The 22,935-nt window shown below is 36.6% G+C and overlaps 1 protein-coding gene across 8 annotated transcripts in view; it reads right to left on the minus strand.

The window, feature by feature from the left end:
- The window catches only part of PRR16 (proline rich 16), a 180,487-nt gene that overhangs the window by 55,259 nt on the left and 102,293 nt on the right, over positions 1–22,935 (minus strand). For 7 of the 8 annotated variants that reach the window (XM_080574175.1, XM_080574174.1, XM_080574179.1 and 4 more), the window contains exon 2: positions 7,212–8,091. In XM_080574175.1, the coding sequence (XP_080430301.1) occupies positions 7,348–8,091 (744 nt within the window). In that variant the 3' untranslated portion in view covers positions 7,212–7,347. Of the gene's footprint in view, positions 1–1,694; positions 8,092–22,935 lie in introns of those variants that run through there. The other variant, XM_080574180.1, reaches the window with a different exon arrangement.

The following is a 22,935-nucleotide window of genomic DNA, read 5'->3' on the forward strand; positions in this document are numbered from 1 at the left end:
TTGTAACTTGGTGGTCTTCTATGATGGGCTTATAGCACTGGTAGACAGGGGAAGAACAACCAATATCATCTACCTGGTCTTGTGCATTTGACACTATCCCACATGATATCCTTGTCTTTAAATTAGAGAGACAAGGATTTGAAGAGGGGACCACTCAGCAGGTAAGGAGTTGGCTGGATGGTTGCACTCAAAGAGTTGTGGTCAATGTCCAGGTGCAGATCAGTAACAAGTGGTGTTCCTCAGGGGTCAGTATTGGGGTCAGAGCTATTTAACTTCCTTGTCAGTGACATGGACAGTGGAACTGAGAGCACCCTCAGCAAGTTTGCCAATGACACCAAGTTGTGTGGTACGGTCGATGCACTGGAGGGAAGGGATGCCATTCAGAGGGGCCTGGACAGGCTGGAAAGGTGGGCCTGTGCAAATCTCATGAGGTTCAACAAGGCCGACTGCAAGGTCCTACACCTGGAATGGGGCAATCCCAAGCACAAATACAGGCTGGGTGGAGAACGGATTGAGAGCAGCTCTGAGGAGGGTTGTTGGTTGATGAGAAGCTCAACATGAGCCATCAATGTGCGCTTGCAGCCCAGAAAACCAACTGTATGCTGGGCTGCATCAAAAGAAACATGGCCAGAAGGTTGATGGAAGGGATTCTCTGCCTCTACTCTTTTCTTGTGAGACCCCAGCTGGAGAACTGCATTCAGCTCTGGGGACCCCAGCATAAGAAGGATGTGCACCTATTAGAACGAGCCCAGAGGAGGGCCACAAAGATGATCCAAGGGATGAAGCACCCCTCCTATGAGGACAGGCTGAGGGAGTTAGGGTTGTTCAGCCTGGAAAAGAAGCTTCAGTGGGGCCTCGTACCAGCCTTCCAGTACCTACAGGGGTCCAACAGGAAAGCTGGAGAGGGACTCTGTGTCAAGGAGTCCAGTGATAGGAGAAAAAGTAATGGCTTTAAACTAAAAGAGGGTAGATTTAGTGTTAGGAAGAAATTCTTCACTCAGAGGGTTGTGAGGCACTGGAATAGGTTGCCCAGAGAAGCTGTGGATGCCTCATCCCTGGAAGTGTTCAATGCCAGGCTGGATGGGGGTTTGGGCAAACTGGTGTAGTGGGAAGTGTCCCTGCTCATGGCAGAGGAGTTGGAACTAGATGGTCTTTATGGTCTCTTCCAATCCAAAATATTCTACGATTTTGTGATCTTAAATTGTGAAACCAAGGGAAAACAATCATCCACTAAAATTACAGCATATGATAGTTAGTCCTTGGTGACAGAAGACAATGTAATTTGGCACTCCTGTATATAATCATACACTGTATCTACAAAAATAAAATAGAATTAAAAATAAATTTTATATTAATAGTAATTTATATAATTAATTTATATTAATAAATTAAAATTTTTATATTAATAGAGATTTATAAATATATTATCATCACAATGACATTTATAAAGAAGATACTACCATCAAAAGGAGGCTAACATGCGTTAATAACTTATACTTGGCAACACTGAATTGGAAAGGAAATAAACACTTCTATGAAAAGTTCTGTCACTGACTGACTTTATTCAAGATTGAGTTTCAAGCAATAGCAATAACCCCACTTAAAAACAAACTTTGGGATTGGTGTAGTCAGCATCATGTAGACACTGTTAAAGAATATCCTTAAACATATTTGCTCAAAGTTCTTTTTTCACAGTTTTTCTTTTTTTCCTTCATATGTAAATGACATTTTTCCTTTTACTGCTTGCAAGACTGCAAAAGAGGTCAGTCAAAAAATCAGGCAAACAGCATCAAGGGACAGATCTGAGATAAGAAAACTCTTATAAAAATATAATTTCATATTATGAACATAATTTACAGCCAACTGTGAAATAGATTGTGCTCTGTTCCTTCAAGAGTCTTAGCACATAAATTTTAGAGGATAAAAGAAAAAAATCTCTTCCTCTATAGAGGAGAAGAGACAGTAATTTCTGGAGCCCCCATACTGCAAGCTCCTCTTGTTATTTTCCCCAAGTGAAGCAGCAAAATGGGCCTGATCTTACTCATTGTTCATACCACTGCTGTTGACAGACTGTTCGGTGCAGTTTATGTTGTATTTTTTAGCGGGCCAGACTTGACTTATTTCCACATCTTGCTACCTACCTAAATAAATAAATAAATAATAATAATAAAATCACACCACAAAAGATGCATAGTTATGCAAAAGAAAAACAGCCCTGCAAAAAATGAAAGGTTCTAGTTCTACTTGACCATGCCTGCATATGAGACTCTTGGCTTATAACCTGACAGGAAACTGGTTATCTCAGCAGTAAGAAAACTGACTCAAAATTTCCAAAGATTCAGCATCATAAAACACTTAGCAAGCTAGACACAGCCACGGCCCCACCTGCTTATGCTGTTGGAATAATGCATCTCAGCTGACAGGTACGGTGCGCACTGCTACTTCTTAACCAAACCTCCCGTGCCACATAGCACCGGGACTTTGCCTTTCATGAACAAATGTGAAAACACAGAGATCAGCAGCAGATTTGTAGAGGTTGACATGAGCACGGGCCACCCTCCTGCAGCAAGACACACAGTCAAGCCCATTTATCCCAGCTGCTCCTGTGTCAACTAATAAGAGAGCTCTTCAATGTCCAGTGATGCCAGACATCAAACAATGCCAGATGTCAAATTGTTGATGATCAGAAATGTCAGTAACTTGCACATGTTCCCCAGAGGTATCCCAAGATGGACTACCACAATTTGTCAAAATTATGTATGGGGGAAAGACTTGCTTTCCACTTTTGGGCTCCTTTTCACCACTAAACAACCCAGTGAGATAAAAACCCTGCTATTTTTTTTCCCATTAAAAGAACAAACAAGCAAACAGAAACCAAACAAAATAAACCATTACCACACAACTGTTCCCCAGCAAAGACCAGGCTGAACTGCGGCTTGCATGCAGTGCGCTGCTGCAAGCTGAGCCAGCAGCACCAGCGCTGCCACTGCCACTGCAGCTGTGAGCAGCACGGTCTGTGCCAACACATTTGGAATCGCTAGGACGATTTTACTGTGTGCTATATGCCACACACTGCCCTACAATGTACTACACAGGAGGCACCAAGTATTTTTCAGAGCCAAGTGTTCTAAACACTGTGTGTACCATGGCTGACCATGGCACTTCTTCCACTGCATGCCTTTGTGCCTGTCTCACTTTTCCAATCTTACATCATTCTAAACCGGATGGTTTTATTACTAGTTTGAATCATAACTGTAAAATTCGTCAATGTTTAGCAGTGGATAAGTATTTTTCATATATATGTACACCCACCCCTTGAAAAAACATGGATCACAGCATATACACAAGAATGAGAAATGCTGCCTCTGTAAATATATGCCCAATACTCAAGGACTACTTTAAGAATACATCAGCAGAGAGAGGTAGCAATCATAGCATGACTTTATCTCCACATGTAAAATCACCGTTCGTAGTTTCACTGAAAGGAAAGCCATAACTAGAACATGGAAATATGAAGATATGGGCAGGTCCAGAGGGTTTACACAGCTCCCTCTGGTAATTAATGAATTCACACTGTACTCTGTTCGCTTCAAAACTAATAATCAAGTTATCTTTAAGAAGTTAACAAAAGCTGTATTCTACTCTACCTACTGCATGTAACATTTAAATAAAATATTGATCTCATCATAAAAAAGGAGGCTGAAGACTTGGAATCTTCTGCTTCTGTGAGCAAAGAAAGCTGTGATGAAAGGAGTAACAACTCAAGAAGACAAGAGAGAAGGAAGAACAGTGATTTTTATCAAGTGATAAAAAGATCAGCAATCTTTTTGAAGAGTCTTACCATAGATCCTTAAGATGGATTGTTACTCGATTTTGCAGTCCTTGTGTTCCTTTCTTACTAAGAACTCATATGCTAGCTGCTTTTTAATCAATGCCATTATTACAAAAGAAGCCATTTACACTATTTATTTCCATCCTTCTAAGCTTGCCACATTCATTAAACTGATAGAAAATACTTTCTCCTTCTGAGAAAGTCCTCTGAGATGTCCAGAAAAGCCTCTGAGATGTCCAGATCCGGACAATTCAAACTTTAAAATAATATTGGGGAATCAAAGCTGAGCAGCACTCTGAAATTATGGTAAATATTGCATTAAAGCTCTGAATACTGTTACTGGCCTTCAGTATATAATACATAAAGTTCAGTACAGAAATACAGTGTATTAACATCTGTGCAGAACATTAAATATAATCTCAGTGATATTATATTTAAGTTTCAAGGGCAGACAACTGCTGTCTGGTTCTGGTTAGATTATTGTGTTTTGCTCAGGAGTGAAACATCCTATGTTAGGTGTTCAGAAATGCTTCATAGAGATTACATTCCTAATTTAAATGTAAAAATCACTGTTGGTTGAATGTAGTATTGCATTCTTTCTTATGCCATTTTAATTAATTTTCTAGACAGCACTGCAAAGCTCGAAGTTATTTGTTTCAAATGCCTTTCAAGTTTACCTGTTTTAAACTGGATTTTATTCTGCCATGATAATATTGTGAAACTATTCTACCGATAAAAATACCTCCCAGTATGACACAGGCCACAGAGGTTCTCATTAAAACAGAAGAATTGGTTCATCTCTGGTAGCATGATGAACAGAAAACCTGGTACACTTTGGTTCATTAAAGGTAGCCTGGATTAGCAAACTACCTGAAAAAAGAGCTGTAAAAAGCTTCACACTTCAAAGTTTTGTTTGTTGTTTTGATTGTTTGTTTTGTTGTTTTGTTCTGTTTCTGGCCAAAAGCAGCATTACATTTGAAAAGGTGCACACTTTGCACAGTACTTTTCCCCCCATCAAAATGCATAACGGGTCCACAGCTTGGGAAATGGTACTAAAGTGGCATGGTGAAATAGACAAGAAAACACTCTGAAAGAGGAGAGAAAGTGAGAGATGGAACATGTAGGAGAACAATACTGAACATGGAATACCTAGGTTTAACTAGCACAATACAAAAGCCAATGCTGAAAGTTAGCTACCACTTTAACTTTCCAGAGCTGAGAACTGTAAACAAAACATTGCAATGAAACTGTAACTTGGATGCATATCAAAGCATATCAAAGAGTACAGTGTCTTAATTTGGAGATACTAATACATTCATGAGTTTCTGACAAGCCCAGGACAGAACCCAGAGGAGAAATTCTGTGCACTGCTATCACAGATTAGTTTATATTGGAAAGCACTGAGCCAAGTGAGGTAAAATATGTGCAGCATACTCTCTTGCTTACAATTATTCAGTGCTATTTTCCTAAATTTAAGGTGACATAGAAATATTTTATATTCAATATGGAATGTTTGACTTGCATTATCCAATAATGTCTTGTACACAATAGCTCTTTTAAGAAGGAAAAAAATATTAAACCATTTAGAAGGGTTGCTATATGTTCCCCACTGCAGTGATAAAATCATCATGCTGGTCAGTTTTCTCTTTACGAGAAAAACTGTAGCTATGCAATGTAGATACATCGCCAGACTGTTTCAATGACTTTAGAAGTGATTTTCCATGTAAAAGGCAGGGCATGAGCTTAATCCATGCAACAGAAACTTAATTCAGGCAGCAGAGATCTCGTGCATACATAGAACAAGTTACTGCCTTCTCCTGCAGGTGCTAGGACTCCACTTGGCAATAACTCCCATAAGATTAAATGTAGTCGAACAATGCAAAACGTGAGGTGCATCATGAAAAGCACGTGGGGTGCACTTAGGGAAAGCATGAGTATGCATTTAAGATGAATTCCTTGCTTGCAAGTAATAAGACTTGATGCTTTACACCATAAATGAGTATTTGCACAATATGCAAACCTTGCTCATTGTAGAAGTTTTCAAAGGTAATTATCTGTTAAAATTTTTGTTATGATTATTATTATTTTGGCTTAAATACTCTAAATGTACTACAGCGTGTATATAGGGAAACTGCATGTACAGCTTGATGATTTTTTTTTCCAGTTAAATTCCTATTACTACACATAAACAGAAATTTAGGTTTAAAAAATCTGTTTTCTCTCATAAGACCCTAGGGAAGCCAACCTAGATCAAACCCTAGAGTGTGTTTTACGTTTCAACTGAAAAAAAAATAATAAAAAAATATACTGTTTTTATACAGCATCTGCTGTTGGGCCATTTGAGAGCCTAATTAAGCACAACTTTGTAAATAACAGACTCATCAACAGATTTTCGTCACTGATTGGATGGGTTTTAACTTTAGGTACCAACAATTCTCTCTGTGAGAATAAAAGAACGTTCTTTCAAAAAATAATTAAAAACACTGAGGACTTTTTTTCATCTACTAAGCATATTAATTGGGTTTACCATCAAAATGTGATAATATGAACAATATCTTGTTTTGCATGTTAATGCTTCATAATTGCACAGAGCTTTTCAACTTCAAAGCACTTTACAAGAATTAAGTGGATGTCCCTGAAGGCCTTAGGCAAAACTTTCTTTGCCTTCAAAAACAGATTTGCACCAGACAAAAGCTTTGTAAAAAATGCAGGAGTGTGCTGTGTTGCTTTAATCTACAGTGGACATAAGTGAGATAAAATATTACCACCACTCTGCATATGGAAGCAGTGGAAATAGAGGGGAACTGAATCAGACAGTCCCTGCTCCCGTGAAAGCTCTGTCCTTCTACTTCGTTGCGGCACATTGAGCAAGTGAGAAACAAAATGTGAGATAACTTGGATTTCCAAAGAAATGTCAACATACCTTTCAATAACTTCTTCACTCCCCTACCAAAGATCAAGCTGCCTGTAAGTCTGATGATTGCCTACTATTGTACAGCTCCACACACAATGCCTTTGCTCAAGCAATCAGGCAGAGAAAAATGCTTTTGCTAGATTTCAGTCAAAAGTCATTATCCGGCACTCCACTTTGCTTCATCAAATAACATTTTAAAACATACTAGCTAGAAGCAGAAAGTTTCCCCAAACCCAGCAGCACTAGTTATTCCACTAAGTCCAGTGAAAATCTATCACAAATCACAACTCCATATTTTCAAACTGAACTTTCTTTTCTGTCTTTTAACCATGCTACAGATATGAAACCGCAATAGAAATTTACAACCCATGAGCTGAATTCTGTGCATTTTTCAGTACCCTTTGCCATAATGACATTTTACAGTGACTACAGGTAAAATCAACAAGCACTCCTCTCAGTACTTACCATGTGATTTTTATGCCACTTCACTGGACACAGGGAGTAATACATTGGGTCTTTTTATTGCTCAAGTAGAAAGTGCTCATTACCTATTTATGTTTATATATAGGAAAAAACAAAGAGTTTTTTCAAGTGGCATACATCACACTGTTGTAGTGGTTGATTTTCTCAAGATGGTCTTCTGGGGTTTTGGCGCAGTTTGTGGAGGCACAGTCGCGGGTCTTGGAGGAGGAAAGCTATTACTGGAACTTATCCCCAAACCTCCATTTTCTAGGGGAAATGGAGGCAGTGGAGGCGGTGGAGGCGGCAGAGGAGGGCACTGATGCGGCAGCTTTCCCACAAGACGGGCTGGCTCACTGTGCAAATGCACCTCCCTGTTTTTAATGTTATACCGAACATCACAGTCTGGGCAATAACCGTGGTACTGCACTTTTTCATTAAATCGTACCCGTTCCCTTGCTCCTGGCTGAGGACACCGCTCTTTCTCGGGTCTATGCATTAGAGGCTGCATTGCAACTTTGTCCAAATTACTGTTCGGCATACAGCACATATCTCCATTTGGGATGCGGTTGGGCCCATTTCTCAGCAGGGTACCATTAGTCTTGACAGGGTTGGCGGAAGGAGGCAGCCTCGGAGGCTCGTCACACTTGACAGGCGTCAGTCGTGGTGGAGGCGGGGGAGGATTTGGCTTCCGCAGCACGGTGAGGATAGCGGAGGGGTGCGCAGGGGGCTTGATGAGGGGAGCACTGCCCCGCACCTTGACCTTCTCCAAGCTGGAAGCTGTTGTGCTGCTGGAGCTGCTGTTAAGCGTGTCTGTTTTGGAACTGTCCGTCATCTCATCCTCCAGCTGCAGGTCAGATGTCAGCGTGTCGATCTGGTCAACCACCTGCACAATGGCCAGAGAGAAAACAGTGAGAAAAGCTTGTCCCTGCAAAGGCACAGAACAGAAGCACACTCTGCAAACAGTTTTTCCTTCCCAGATCTGAAGTACACGATCTTTTTAACCACTTTTATTATTATTATTTTGCCAACTTAACAATGGGATGGGTAGTTTGCTAGCTCAACAACTGAATACAGAAGAAATAAAATTTGAAACACTCTGGAATTAAATTCCATTTCTTTCCCTCTAGGGTTTACTTGGCAATATCATTGTACGTGAACAGTAATCCTTCAGTAATATGTTTTGCCGTCCAGTGCAGGAGGAGACTGAATTATTTAACTACAGCTTATACATGACAGTTTCTGAATCTAAATCTGCTGCAGAGTATTTTTCAGCTCTGACCTTTCACACAATCTAGATTTGCATACACATCACTGTATCAGTGGTATTACACACCTACAATCTTAAGTTTGATACACCCTTCGCTCTCTGTTTTTTAACATAATTAAGGTAATGAGGAGCAACTACCCTCCTGTTTCAGACTACCTTATCTGCTGTTACGAATTTTCCTTAAGATCTGTTATCCTCTGAAGTAATCCTGAAATAGCACTTGCTGCAGAGAAAACGAAAAATAGCTTGATTTTTGAAGTTACAACCATTCATTCACTCATGTATGTTACTCAATGATCTCCTCTACCACCTGTAATTCTGTTTTGTTCGTTTTCACAAAGCCTCATCTCTTCTAGTCTCCCAGATTCCTTTTTTTATTCATTTTTATATAGGACATGCAACTGATAGTGTCTACTAGGTGATCAAAACTTGTCATATAAGATATAATATATAAAATAATAAAATATAAGAGTCAAAAGGCCTTCCTAAAAACTGCCTTTCACTCTATATGTAGTTGAATGACTAGTTTTAAACTACAGATAACCACAACACAGGAAGTAAGTATTGTCTCACAGGATATACATAAAATAATCACAGGAGCTGAAGTGTTACTAGTTAACTTCATTTCACTAACAAAAAGCTCACACCATTGTTTGGGGGCCCCATGCTGCGTGTGTGATATTCTGGAAGGAGAGCGTGAGACTGGGTGCCTCCAGATTTGCCACAATACTCCTTACCTCTTTCAGTTTTTCATTTTTACTTTCCACCTTCATTAATTTGGTCATAATACTATTGATTTCAAAGTAAGCCATTTTTTTTGAGGAGTACAGCCACATGTTAATCACACAAAAAAAAAAAAAAAAAAGGAAAGAAAGAAAGAACCAAAAACCATTTCCAAAGGCAGCAATTCTATTTGGTCAACTTACTCCTGTGCACACAGTTAAAAGTAAACAAAAACTCAATAGAATGAAAGAGCTCCCTAGATTCCACTCTTTATACTGTAACTGCAAGTTGTGTATTTGTAAATCCATAAAAATTCACATGCAATAATTTTTACTTTATAGAGATCGGTGCTCTCTTTCTTCTTATAAAAAGCAAACATGCAGATAACCATGGTTCAGAAAGAAATCTGCCAAAATACCTTTGAAAAAAAAAATCTGATTCCTCTCCAAGACCAAAACAACTATTCATTTATTCACAGGTCAAAGCCAAAGACCTTGTTTCATTTAATTTTCCATTTTAGCATTTTGATTTCTCTCTGAAAAAGCAAAAGAACAAATTATACCCATACAAGATTTACTCCCCCCAGATAATTAGGATTTAAATGTTAGATACCTCATATCTATAAGATACAGAACCACAGAATCAAAGAATCATCTAGGTTGGAAGAGACCTCCAAGATCATCTAGTCCAACCTCTGACCTAACACTAACAAGTCCTCCACTAAACCATATCACTAAGGGCTACATCTAAACGTCTTTTAAAGACCTCCAGGGATGGTGACTCAACGAGGTACAGTTGAACTCTATGGGTATCTTCGGATCCAAACGTCTCCTCCAGAGTACAGAATACTACTACTTTGGAAATTTCAAAATAAAGACAGATAAACCAAGTCTGTAATAAGACAATGTAAGATTCATAGCAGGAAATCCAGCTTACAGAAGAAAGAATTCACATTATCACTTCACTTTACATATGTAAACAAGGCATAGAAAACTTCTCAAAATGAAAGGAACAAGGACAGTACACTCAAGATATGTGCACTAAGCATGAAATTCAAGCATATCTCTGCAAGTTTAGTGTGGATTTGTGTCAGTATTAGAGTCTTTCTGTATATGGCTAAATATATTATTGAATCCTCTCCTGAAATCCAATATATGTTTGTTTGTTTGTTTTAACTGTCAGTTAGAGCTACGGAATGGGTTGGTGCAATCGCAAGAAACTCCTTGGAAAATAGCGAAACAAAAAAAAGACGTTAAACAGCTGCAGGGAAGACTGAAACGCAAGATGTAACTGTAAGGCTGCTCAACAGAGAAGCATTTGAAAGCTTCTACATGTGACAGTAGATTGGCCTATATTACACTGATACATCTGATAATGCTAAGCATCAATATTTTGTTGCTTAACATTTGGTTTGTTTCTTTTGCAATTGGATTATTTCAACAAAAACTCAGTTTATTTTCCTTTATTTTCTACCATGGCACTCCCCTCAAAGTATCTATAACCATTTAAGACCATAGAAACCAACACTGCATATGTGAGGAAAAAGACAGCCAATGGAATGCTGATGTTGTTATTGCACTATTATCTATAGGTATATCTCATGGAGATTAGCTGGACAATATACTAAGTCTACATTAGCTTAATAAAATTAATTCACAATTAATTCACAATTTCAAATATGAAATTCCCAAGAAAGAAGAAAAAATATATATTTTAATGTTATTTTAGCACAAGCACAAACTTCTAATAATTTTATTTCCTGTATTTCTGTAGCACCAGTCACAAATAACAGCCTATTTGCCTTAGGCCTCATGTGTGCAACAAAAAGAAACAGAAATGAGTATTTATTATTTTGAAGTGGAGACATTAAAGTTGATATTCCACTCTTGATATGAGGACATAGCTGTAATTATGCATCACAGGTGTCACAAAATGGCAGATCCTGGTGATGAGAAAATTTGTGTCCATTCAAACTGCCCTTCTGGCAATGCAAAGACTTTCTCAGGAGTAAGAGTCTGGCCCTATGAACCATGCTTGAATTTAAATCACTATAGAGTTTATCTCCTGCCCTCTGGGCAACTGTGTAGTACACAATGGAAATTTTCTGTCACCTGTCCACCTGTAAAGCATAAAAATAGTATAAAATGGCTCTGACACAACAACACAGTTTATCTGTCCAAATTAATTCCCACCACAGTTTGTGATTCTGTTTCCAGTTATGTTCTTTTGTTTTGTTTAATTTTCAGCCCAGAAAGAAAAATTCAAATGAGATGAAAAAATAACAGACAATTACTGACCAAAACAACACTGACGCTGTACAAAACTGCAAGGCAAAAGAAAAATAGACTCCATTTCACAACACACTTCCTATGGAGTCAGACAGACAATATTTAGAAACAAAAAAGCTGCTCTAGTTGTGCAGAATCCGTCTGTTTTTCAGTTCAGTGATAAAACAGGATTTGATTCACAAGTGCGAGAATAGGGAGTCATCCTCTTATACCCTGAGGAGCTCCTCAGCCATTAACCAGATTTGATGCCCCCTTCTCCCCTGCTCACTCTGTGGGATCTTGTGTGACACTACCGAATACACAAGGATGTCAGCTCACTCTGACCCATTTTATGGATTTTATATTACACTATTACATTACTTAGACTCACAGAAATTCTGCAATGCAACCACCGTTGTATGAAGGATATATTAGTACTATGTATGTAATTTTTACTAGGTGGTCAAAAGGATGTAATAACTCCCCACTGGAAAAAAAAGAAAAATATGTCAAGAAAAAGGAAAGAAAGAAAAAAAAAGAAAGAAAAGAAAGAAAAGGAGAGAAAGAAAGAGAGAAAGAGAGAAAGAAAGAGAAAGAGAGAGAGAAAGAGAGAAAGAGAGAAAGAGAGAAAGAAAGAGAGAAAGAGAGAAAGAGAGAAAGAGAGAAAGAGAGAAAGAAAGAGAGAGAAGAGAGAGAAAGAGAGAAAGAGAGAGAGAGAGAGAGAGAGAGACAAAGAGACAAAGAGAGAAAGAGAGAAAGAGAGAAAGAGAGAAAGAGAGAGAGAGAGAAAGAGAGAAAGAGAGCGAGAAAGAGAAAGAGAGAAAGAGAGAGAGAGAGAAAGAAAGAAAGAAAGAAAAAGAAAGAAAGAAAGAAAAAGAAGAAAGAAAGAAAGAAAGAAAGAAAGAAAGAAAGAAAGAAAGAAAGAAAGAAAGAGAAAGAAAGAAAAAGAAAGAAAGAAAGAATATACTGACTTTACAAGCAATTTGTAGTGCATCAAACTTTTTTATTAAATTTCTTAAAATATATAGAGAGAGTATTACGTATTGCTTTCTCACTAAAGCTAAACTGCAGCCCCTGTTTAATGTAACTGAGAATGTCATCAAAGAAAATGTCTTGTGATTCTCAAAAGCTGCACAGGCTGGCATAACAATTCTATTTCTTGATTTTTACTTACAAATTTTGTCTGGTTGTTAACTCCTCTAAGTGGTAAGGAACTTTCCTGGGTGAATATCCTAACTGGACTTGACCAACATTCAAAACTTCCAATTTTTTACTGTGTGCCAGGATATCATTATAAGAATATAGCTAGTAAAACGTGACATAAGAAGTAACAATTTCTTTTATTTTTTAACCTTATCTTTGAAAAGGGTATCTTCAATTAGCTACAATCACTATTTGGAGTACTTGTCTTTGTGTGATTCTGCAATACACATCCAAAAATGTATACTTGATCTACTGAGAATTTTATCATCTCTTTACAATAAATGTCCCACCAGGTTTTCTTTTCTTCTGTTTTAAAGGCAGTGGAAAACACGGCAGTAAGGTATAGATGTTCAGTGAATATATAAACCACCAGCTGCATGCAATTCACCATAAAATTTTTTTTTTTCAAATCTTGAATAAAGAGCAAATTAATTTTCAGAAAACAAAGTAATATACCCTTAAAAACTCATAAGATTTTAAGTTCACAGAGCTCAAAATTATATTTTTTCTGAGGCGACCATCCATTTTCACTGCTTTATATGTTCTTCAATGTTTCATGTGATTTTACGAGTAAGATTTCATTTTTGAAATGACTTGCACCTCTACAAGCTAGCACTTCTGAAAAAAGCTGCATATGCAAAATGGAAATGGTACTTAGCTCTGATATTACTTCTGAGACAGAATAGTTATAATCCATATATTGCTATTTAGTACTACAATTCAGCTGTGTAAAGCTATGAGATTTGATATGACATTTTGGTGGAAGTTTTGAGAAAATTACAGACAGATATGGATCTTGATTTTAAACCAACAAAGGACACATCAGGTCATGAGCCTAGCACAAGTTTTTGTTTGCTTTCTTTGAACTAATTAGTATACTGGTAAAATGAACAAAATGTGGTGATATTTTTTAACGAAAAGAAGTAAAAAAAATTTTGTATCAATTCCAAAAACTTGCAAAGTTTGACATGGATAATTTTTCACTGTATGTACAAAAATTAAGTACAAGACAAACTATTAGAAGAAACTTGTAATAAACAACAGAACTGCAATCCAGTCTACCAGAAAGAAGCCATTCTTACCTATATGTAAAGAACTGGAAACATGCTATATCAGTAGCTCCAATATCTTATGACTCTCTCTCTAATCCTACAAGAAATCAGTCACTTGCTATAATTACTACAGGAATCTCTAAGACAACCTGTCATACTTTACCTTCCCATCATCTTAGGTCATTACATCCCACAGAGTAGTTAGTCCTTTGCTGACAAAAATTAACATTCAATATAACCAAGTATGCATACAAAACTTTTTTTTTTTTTTCCAAATGAGTCTTTACCTGGAAGTCCTGAACCATCACGGAGCTAAGTGCAAGCCAAAGCAAGTCCCTCATAACACTGAGAGTGCCAGTATTTCTCTGCTAGCTGCATAACATCACAAGGATACCCTGTTCTCAGGTGCTTATAATGCCAGCTTCAGTCGTCCATACCTTTTGCATTTCCCACAACTAACTTCTCACTCATTCCCAGTGACTGACTGCAGCTTCCAGGCCAAGGGGAAATTGAACCAAACTTAGCTTAGAAATGTGTTTATAAAGTTGTGTGAGCCCAATAATTGCAAACAGAAATGAAAAGTAGAGCCACACAAGGAGAGACAAATGATCTACTTAGTACAATAGTTTGAAAAAAATGATAAAAAACAGATGTCTAGGCAAGACCACAGGAATAGAAAAGTCACACAGAAATATTTCTGTGGAATTTTATCCCAGCCTCAAACAATTTCTATCTCAAGGACGTCTTAATAGATTTTGTATTTAATAGATCCCTACCTATTTCACTACCATCAACATGTCTATCTCAACTTGAATCCATATAAATTTTTACCATCCACAATATACTGCTGTTTGTCACTGTAATTACAGAGATATACCACCTACTCCCCTTTCTGCTTGAGAAAAATCACAGGAGCTTTTACAGACAACATGCTTCATGGACCGGCATAACACTTAAATACATAAACTGTAGCTATTTTGCAAAACAAAACAAAACAAAAACAGCTATGAAAGGCCTCTCAGTGTTGGAAGTTTTTCATCATATACCAAATACTTGATAAAAATGTATCAAATACCAAACACCATAACAAATGTCTGTAGAACAAGGAGTTTTTTGACATGGAAAAAAGAATCAAACAGCTGCCTACACCCTGCAGTCCTTCTTCAACCACTAGTAAGTTATAATAAATATTTTCCAGTATATCATCCAGCAGCATCTTCACATCTGAAGCTGTATTAGTAAAGAATTGTGTCTGTTTATAGTATGCTACTCTAGCATAGTGCTAGGAATGAGCCTGATATGTTCATTCATATGTTCATGTATGTGTGTGTGTTAATACACACTTCGGGGAAGATTCTGAATTCAGATTTTGGGGGATGACGCTTACAGTAGCATCCCAGGCTCAGGAACCCACAGTGCAGCACCAGCAAAGTGCACAGATAGCATCAGACTTGTCAGCATTACAGTATCTGAAAGATCAGTACCCCCCTAAACAAGCTTACACACATCCCAACCCAAAAAACAAACAAACAAACAAACAAACAAAAACCATTCAGACGTTCAGTTGTTAACTGTCACCAGAAAGGTTTTGCTAAAGAATATATTAGTAACTTCAGCAAAATAGTATTACCCTTTGAAGTACATTACACCCTCATCATTTTCAATTACAGACCTTACTCAATCATTCCCCGAGATTTTGAAATAGTTTGAGGATCAAATTAGCTGGGTGTAATTTATAAATCGAAAATTATGAATATGCTGGAATCTTGGGAATCTAATAGGGCCTGAAAACTCATTGTCAACATCCTCACGTAGCATTTCAGGGAAAGCAAACTGGGAAACCCATATTCAAAATCTTAAAAGGAAAAAGCTTCCTTCCCAAGAAAGAATAAGAAGGAAATAAAGAGAGCAGTGACCTGCTCTCCAGGTGCCGTTTTAAGATCTTGGATAGCAATGGTAAGTTCTCTCTTTAGACTTTGGGATGGAGTCTACTAAGGAAGCTGCTTGGAAGATCTTGGAAGAGGTAAAGGTAGGTTTGTGGCACATACTCATAGCATGAAGGACAGTACAGCTACTGTTTCTGTCATATACAAATAACCTCTGATAAAATGATGATAAATAAACAAAAACCCTAAGAAAATTAAGTAAAAAAAAATTGCTTTCAAGAAAATCGACCTCAAAGAATACTTATAACAACAAAAAAAAAGCTGTTTTAAAATGCTAGCTGAAACATCAGCACTCTCTTACCTGTCCTATGTAACAGAATTTTACACCTCAAGTAAAATATTCACATCTTCTCCTGTTTGGCAATACAGGATGGTAATTAATTTCAAGAAAGTAAAGGTTATTAAATCTGTTTATATGTCACATCTAAAGACACAGAGACAACATTTGTATAAACTTTGGAAAGGGAATGCAATGATTTTGCACATAGCTCATTCCCCAGGCTGAAAGCCAGACCACACCTCAGACAACACTAAAAAAAAATTCTTGCTTTGTGTTATCAGCTACAACCTCCCTTTGCTCCCCTATCTTGCCCATGATGAAGCATTTACCCAGACTGTTTAAGCAAAGCAAATCAGTCCACATATTTGAAACAACAGATAGGATATGCAATCTCTATGGGCAGCAGTGTTTAACAGTTTTTCAAGAACAGATTCCAAAAGCAGCAAGTTAATCTGGCACAGTTTGCCGTGAACACCTACTCAGAAAAAAAAAAAAAAAAAAAAAGTATTTTAAGTACCAGAGAGAGGAATGTCAACTACATAACAAAATAAATGTTAAAAAAAATAATAATAATTCATATGACTCGCAATGAAAGCTGCAGGTTAAAGGGAAAGCCATAATTTTTTCTTTATCATCAAACTGAAGTCAAGTTTTTTTATCTACTCTTCAAATTTCAGTTTGACAGCATAGATACAGTTTCTGTGACTATTTAAGCTCATGAAAGTAATGCAATGCCCATTTTAATTTTGAGAACATAATAATCTACCACATATCCTATCTCTGAAAATGTCTAGAATAAGACTATGATAAGCAGACTGTACAACTACTTTATTATTTGGTTTGAGTCTATTTTCTCCTGAATTCATGGAATTATATTTTTATTTTATAAATTATAATTTATAAATTATTATTATATATTATATTATTATTATTATAAATTTATTTTATAAATTATATTTTTAGAAACATGAAGATGAAAGACTTTAAGTTTTACTCTATTGGATGAGAAAAGAAAAAAAAATATATAAAAAGGATGATTCTGGACATGGCAAATGTGCATTTGGTCCATGATTTCTGTATACACATCTTTTTAAATTCATCATCATAAAACAGAAAATTTAAAAGACAAATTGCTAATCAGCATTCAATGTTTATATGTGCACATAAGTGAAAAGGCCTCTGTGTAAAAGAGACAAGAGAATTGAAGTGTAACCTCTGAGTACGTGCTTCACAGTAAACCTCTTTTGTTTAACATACAGCATCCACAGAACACCAGAGCTGTGAGACTTAGGTGTTTCCTCTGAATAACACATACATTCTAAAATAACACTTTAGAAGCTGCTGCTAACTGCTGTTTTTCTCTCTAAAAACAGACAATAAAATTGAACAATGGCTGGATACAGACAAAAACTAAGGAATGGCTAGTCTGTGCATTCTCATTACTTCCAGTGTTTTCTAAATGAAAGTTTCTAAAACAGCTAAAAATACAGCACCATAAAATATCTGAGATATTAGTTCCCATGTAACAATCTTTTTTCTATAAATATTGATTCATAATGATTACAAATACAGTGACTTGTCTAATACCTAATGCTAATTTAAATGAATGCTAAACATTTCTCTAAGCTCATAACTGTTAAAGTAAGCAGCATGTAGAAGTTCCTTAAAGTACAAGCATCCTCAAGCTATTAATGCTTACCATGGAGACTGTATGTTCCCCTGTAGGATCAGAAAAAAACATACAACTAAACACATAAACAGTTTCCTAGATATACTATTCAGATACACTAATAACAACTACTAAAACCAAACCAAACCAAGACAAACTTGTAATATTACAGCACTGGGAAAATAAATAAATAAATAAATAAACAAACAAATAAATAAATAAACAAATAAATTCAGACTTTTCCAATAAAGAGGAAAAACAAACAAACAAAACTTATTACCAACACCACACTAGGCAGAGAATTAACCAGTATTTTTTATTTTCCTCTGGCACTCTAAAAGAGGCTTCAGAAACAAATGCTGAGCATCCTTTTATTCTAAAAACAAAAAGATGATCCCCAAGAACAGCCTATATATCTTTTTGGAGACCATGTGTTAGACTGGTGGATTTTTTTGGTTGAAAAGATTTTATTAGTAAAAAACTACTCTGAGCCTATATGGCCTCCATATTTTAAGATTTCACCACCATTTCTGTGACAATTTCAAAGCCACATTTAAGCACAAATGCAATGTGTGATGAATTTGCACTAATCTGGAAGTAGTAATTCTAAGAGTGTTGGACATTGACTATAGTACAGTTCCAACAGATCTGAAGAGAATTGACAGATTTAGCTTAATAGACACATTTCCCATTTGTCTGCTGGTTTCAAAACACTACCCAAAATTACACAATCCATTAAGTTTCATTCTAATTCAAAGTCTGGACAAATCCAAAGTTCAAAGCAAATTTTAGATGAAGCGACAGTATCCTCCACTTTTTACAGTGAAAAACAAAACAACCCCCTGAATCAGAATGCTTTTTATGTTCAGATATTTCTGAAATACTCTTTAACATAATTTAGTTACATTAAAAGAAACAACTTTTGCTTAAGCAGTAGGTTAAAGGACCTGTCTTGATAAAAATAATGTTATTGATAGTGATGGTGATTACTAAGAAGTTGTATAAGTCTTTCAGCTGAGAGTTCCTATGATGTGAGGTGGGTGAGCAGTTTTCTCTGCCTTGCTCCCCCTATGAGCTGTTGGCCACATCTGGAAGTAAATGTGCTGCAGATGCTGCTCCAAGAATGAGAGAACAAAAAAGATGTTGTAATATTGATCCTAGTGGAGGTTTCTTCAGACTCCAATTGACTTTTTCCATCTGGAGGTACTAGACATAATAAATAACAGGAGATAGCCCATCGTTAGCTTATACCTCTAATAAATAATAGTGTCACTAATAAATAATAGCAACAAATCAGTTGAACCCTGTTACTAGAGAGAGTAGTTGCTATGAACCTTGTAGGTTAGAAATGAATACTTGTTTGCCTTTTAATTATTAGTTGCTCCAAGTTAAATGATTTCTGCTCACACTGCATCACATAATAAGTAAAGATTTTAATCAAAATCCACGGAATATTCTATCTTAATATTTATGGATAATATTTTTTTTTCATATCCTTTTAAGTAAATATTATATGAGCACAAGGGAAATACAAAAGTTAGGGTTTTTAGCTCATCCTTGGTTCTGTATATGTCATACAAGTCAAAACATTACAAATGATTATTTTGTCTCTGCTTTCCATGGCTTTGGTCTGAACCACATGTTTTGTTCAATTAGCTAATTATATGAAGAAAGCCAGTAACAATATTATCTCAACAAAAAAAAAAATCCCTTACACATATACAGAAATTTGAATCCTTTGGGCCATTAGTACTGTTTTGTATGTATTTTAAACAGAGGGTAAAAGTAAACTGTAGCTACTTTTTACAATTAAAAATATACTTAAATGATTCAGTGATGAGTACAGTGTTCACAATATTATATGAGCCTTGCTGAGGCTGTTTAAACTATTCAAAATTACACAATCTAGTGGTACATGTTAATATAGATGCTGCTTACTTTATAGTTAAAGCTGAATTTCATCAAAATAATTTTTTCAGAGCTTGAAGAAATGCTTTCTGGTTGCCTTACAGTCAAAAAAAAAACCAACAAAAAACATAACATTTGATTTTGTGTGGTCTTGTGTGGAGCCAGGTGTTGGACTTGATGATCCTTGTGGGTCCCTTCCCACAAGGATCCATAGAACCATAAAGTTAAGGTTCTATGGAACTAAAGGCACATGGAAAGCAAAGGTGAAGGTGCAGAGTTTAGAGCTGAAGTTTGCAATGAGATACGCATTTTATTTGCTGGGCTTTGCAAATGAACTCTTTAAGATGTCTTCAAGATTTAGGTACTATTTTGTTTTCAGATATAGTATTTGTACTACTAATCATCCCGAGAGAAAGGCAGAGAGAAAGGAAGGCAGGGAGAAAGATCATCTACAAGCTCTGCAGCTGAGGTATTTCCAGCACTTTTGAAGGAAGTAATTGTTTCAAAGTGTGCCAAAATGCATTATTATGGATTTTTTTTTTAAGCAACAACTAATAATTTTTTGTCCTTATAAGACCATTAGCTCATGTTTTTGGCACTATTACCTGCTTTTGCAAATCCATTTCTGGTTAAATGTCATGTAGGTTATCATATAGCAAAACAGAAACACTTTGCTTCTCTGCAATCTGGTAAAATGAACATTGTGACAAAAGCAAGGAGTCAAATCCAGACTTACTTGACCTATTTAAATATGCACACACACCAGACAGCTTCATTTTCACAATGATTTTATGTCGCGTTAGTCAATTCAAGTTCACTGAGCAGTTCCTTCTCTTGGGATGCAAGCACAGGCTAAGACACACCCACATTCAAAATACTGAGAAAACAGAGATGCAATTTAACTGCTTGGAATACTTCACCTACAGAAAGACATGAGGGCCCACTAGGTCTGTAATGCACTTACATTTCTGGTACTGCTGAGTGACTAAACGAGAATTTAGCTTTTAATCATTCTTAGTTGAGGTATCAAAGAGTTGTTTGTTAATCTGTTGTATCTAGCACCGTGGTGCTGTATTTTCACTGCTTGTGGTCCTGCCCCTCTACTGTGCACTCAGTTCAGATCCCTTCGCATCTGTGGCACACATTTCCCTTGGGGGTAGTTAGTTGCAGAAGGGTAGAAGTATGACTTATCAGAAGCATTAATTAAAGGCTGAAGATGAAGTTCAAGAGGTCTGTTTACTTCAGTAAATAAATAGTTGCATTAGAGCAGGAAACTGCAGTAGTAGACTATATTGATACAGAAGGTAGAAAACAATTTCCAAGCAGATCTGCAAAACACAGTGAGTGGGGTCAGGGGCTGGGGAGAGCAACCCCTGTCACAGCCTTGCAGGGCAGCAAAATGCTATCAAGATTCAGTGTAACTGCTGCAAATTACCATCAAAGATAAGGTCAGTGATGCATACCTTGGCATAAACAGCTGAGACATAGCCTTTGAAGGTTTGTTCTGGTTTTTGGCTTCTCTACTATGCATTTTCAGTTGAGTTAGCACGCTAATAAGAAAGTTACAGAATACTTAAAGCTATGGATAATAATTGTCTCTGTGGTGACTACGGCAATACGAAGAAAATCTGATCCAAACCTTACAAAGAGGGAAGTAAAAAAGCAACTTCTTGTTTGCTGGATCTTCCTTTCACATTATTTTCTGGAATTTACAAGACATGAATACATCCTCTCTCTCAAAACAACTTCTGCTCAGGTTAATTACGCAATCTCACAAGTACTAAATAATTTCTTTGATTGCCACCCACATTACTAATCTGCTTTGAAGAGTCCTCACGTCCAGTCCTTGTAATTCCCAATCCCTTTCTGATAATTGCAGGTCTTGTCACAGCAGGAATGAAATGTTTTGTACCTATTATGCTGAAGTGGTCCTTATATGTAAAGAGTGGGATTTTTCCAGTGCTGCTGGCAGGGTGCACAGAGAGACAATAGGAAGATAGATCAAGTGCCTGCTTCTCTCACTATGCTACAAAGGTCATCCTGGTTTGGCTTGATTTCAAATAAAAATGTAGCCCCATTATTAACAGAACATGGCTGATGAGAAGAAAAGAGGTTATGTACAACAGACCTTTGGTACGTGCATTAATATTTTACCACAAAACTCATCAAAACTCATCTGCTATTGCTATATATCACATAATGAGATAGCACCAAACAAATTGACAATTTGTTTAATTTGTTTTCCGGTGTATTAGTGAAAAACAAAACAACAACAACAACAAAAAAACACTATACAGGCAAGCTTTATGGAAGTACGGAAGTATATTAAGTATGTGTCTGATTTCATCATTTGTTTCTGTGTAGCATAACCGTGACATGCCACAGCTATCATCTAGACAGAACATAAGAGAAAAAAAGAACTTGAACTTACAAAGATTATTCTTAGTTCTACTTTACTTAATTTCAGAATACTGAAGACAAAAACACTTCTGTAAAAAAAATAACAAATATTGTTAGGTGTTGTGTTAAATTAAGAAAGATGCTTTACATTTATGCAACACTGTTTATCGTCTTACTCTTTACCTTTTCCTTATTTAGATTGTACACTCTGACAGAGGAGTTACGATTCTGTTGTATACAGACACCTCCCCCCTCCCCCGAATATGCACTACTTATTACCATTATTGTTCAACATATTATGTTACAGCAAAACAACAATGGCTAATCCCATTTGCTAATATTGTTGGGCAATAGGTTCCTTCCACAGCTAGAAAAATGAAACTCTAAATAGTCAAGTTTCAAGTGCAGATGTTAAAAAATCAAATATGCCTTTCATTATCATTTCCTTATATTGTATGCTCTACAAATCTATTGGAAAGAAAACAAACAAACTAACAAAACCAACTCAAAATTCACCAAATCTAACTATATATTGTGGAAGATGTGTTTTAGATAATAGCTATGGCAAGCAGCTCTAGAAATTGGATATTTTCATGAGTAACATACAATTATATGATGTACTAGGGTATGCAACACTAAACGTCCCCAGTGGAAAAGCTGAACATGCCATGCTGTCTCTGACTGCCAAGCCCTTGCCATGTCCTCACAGATACTGATCATCACACCCATCGCACTACTTATATCTTGTATCTTGCTGACATTCAAATACCACTTATACCTGTCTAATCTCTCAGGAAGTGATTTAAGTCACTTGTCCCAGATACCAAACTCAAAGAAGAAAGCAATACCACTTTCTTTAAATAAACAAATAAATCCAAAGTAAATATACATACTAAATGCATGAGTTACGGGTTGAAGTTCATACAGGAGTGGAGCCCACAGAACCTGTTACACAAAAGATGGATATAGTGGGTGCAGGGTAAGGAGAAGCTACACAAAGCAACAGCAAAAC

The sequence above is a fragment of the Anser brachyrhynchus genome, assembly GCF_964034855.1.
Source record: "Anser brachyrhynchus genome assembly, chromosome: Z".
NCBI classification, from domain to species: Eukaryota; Metazoa; Chordata; class Aves; order Anseriformes; family Anatidae; genus Anser; species Anser brachyrhynchus.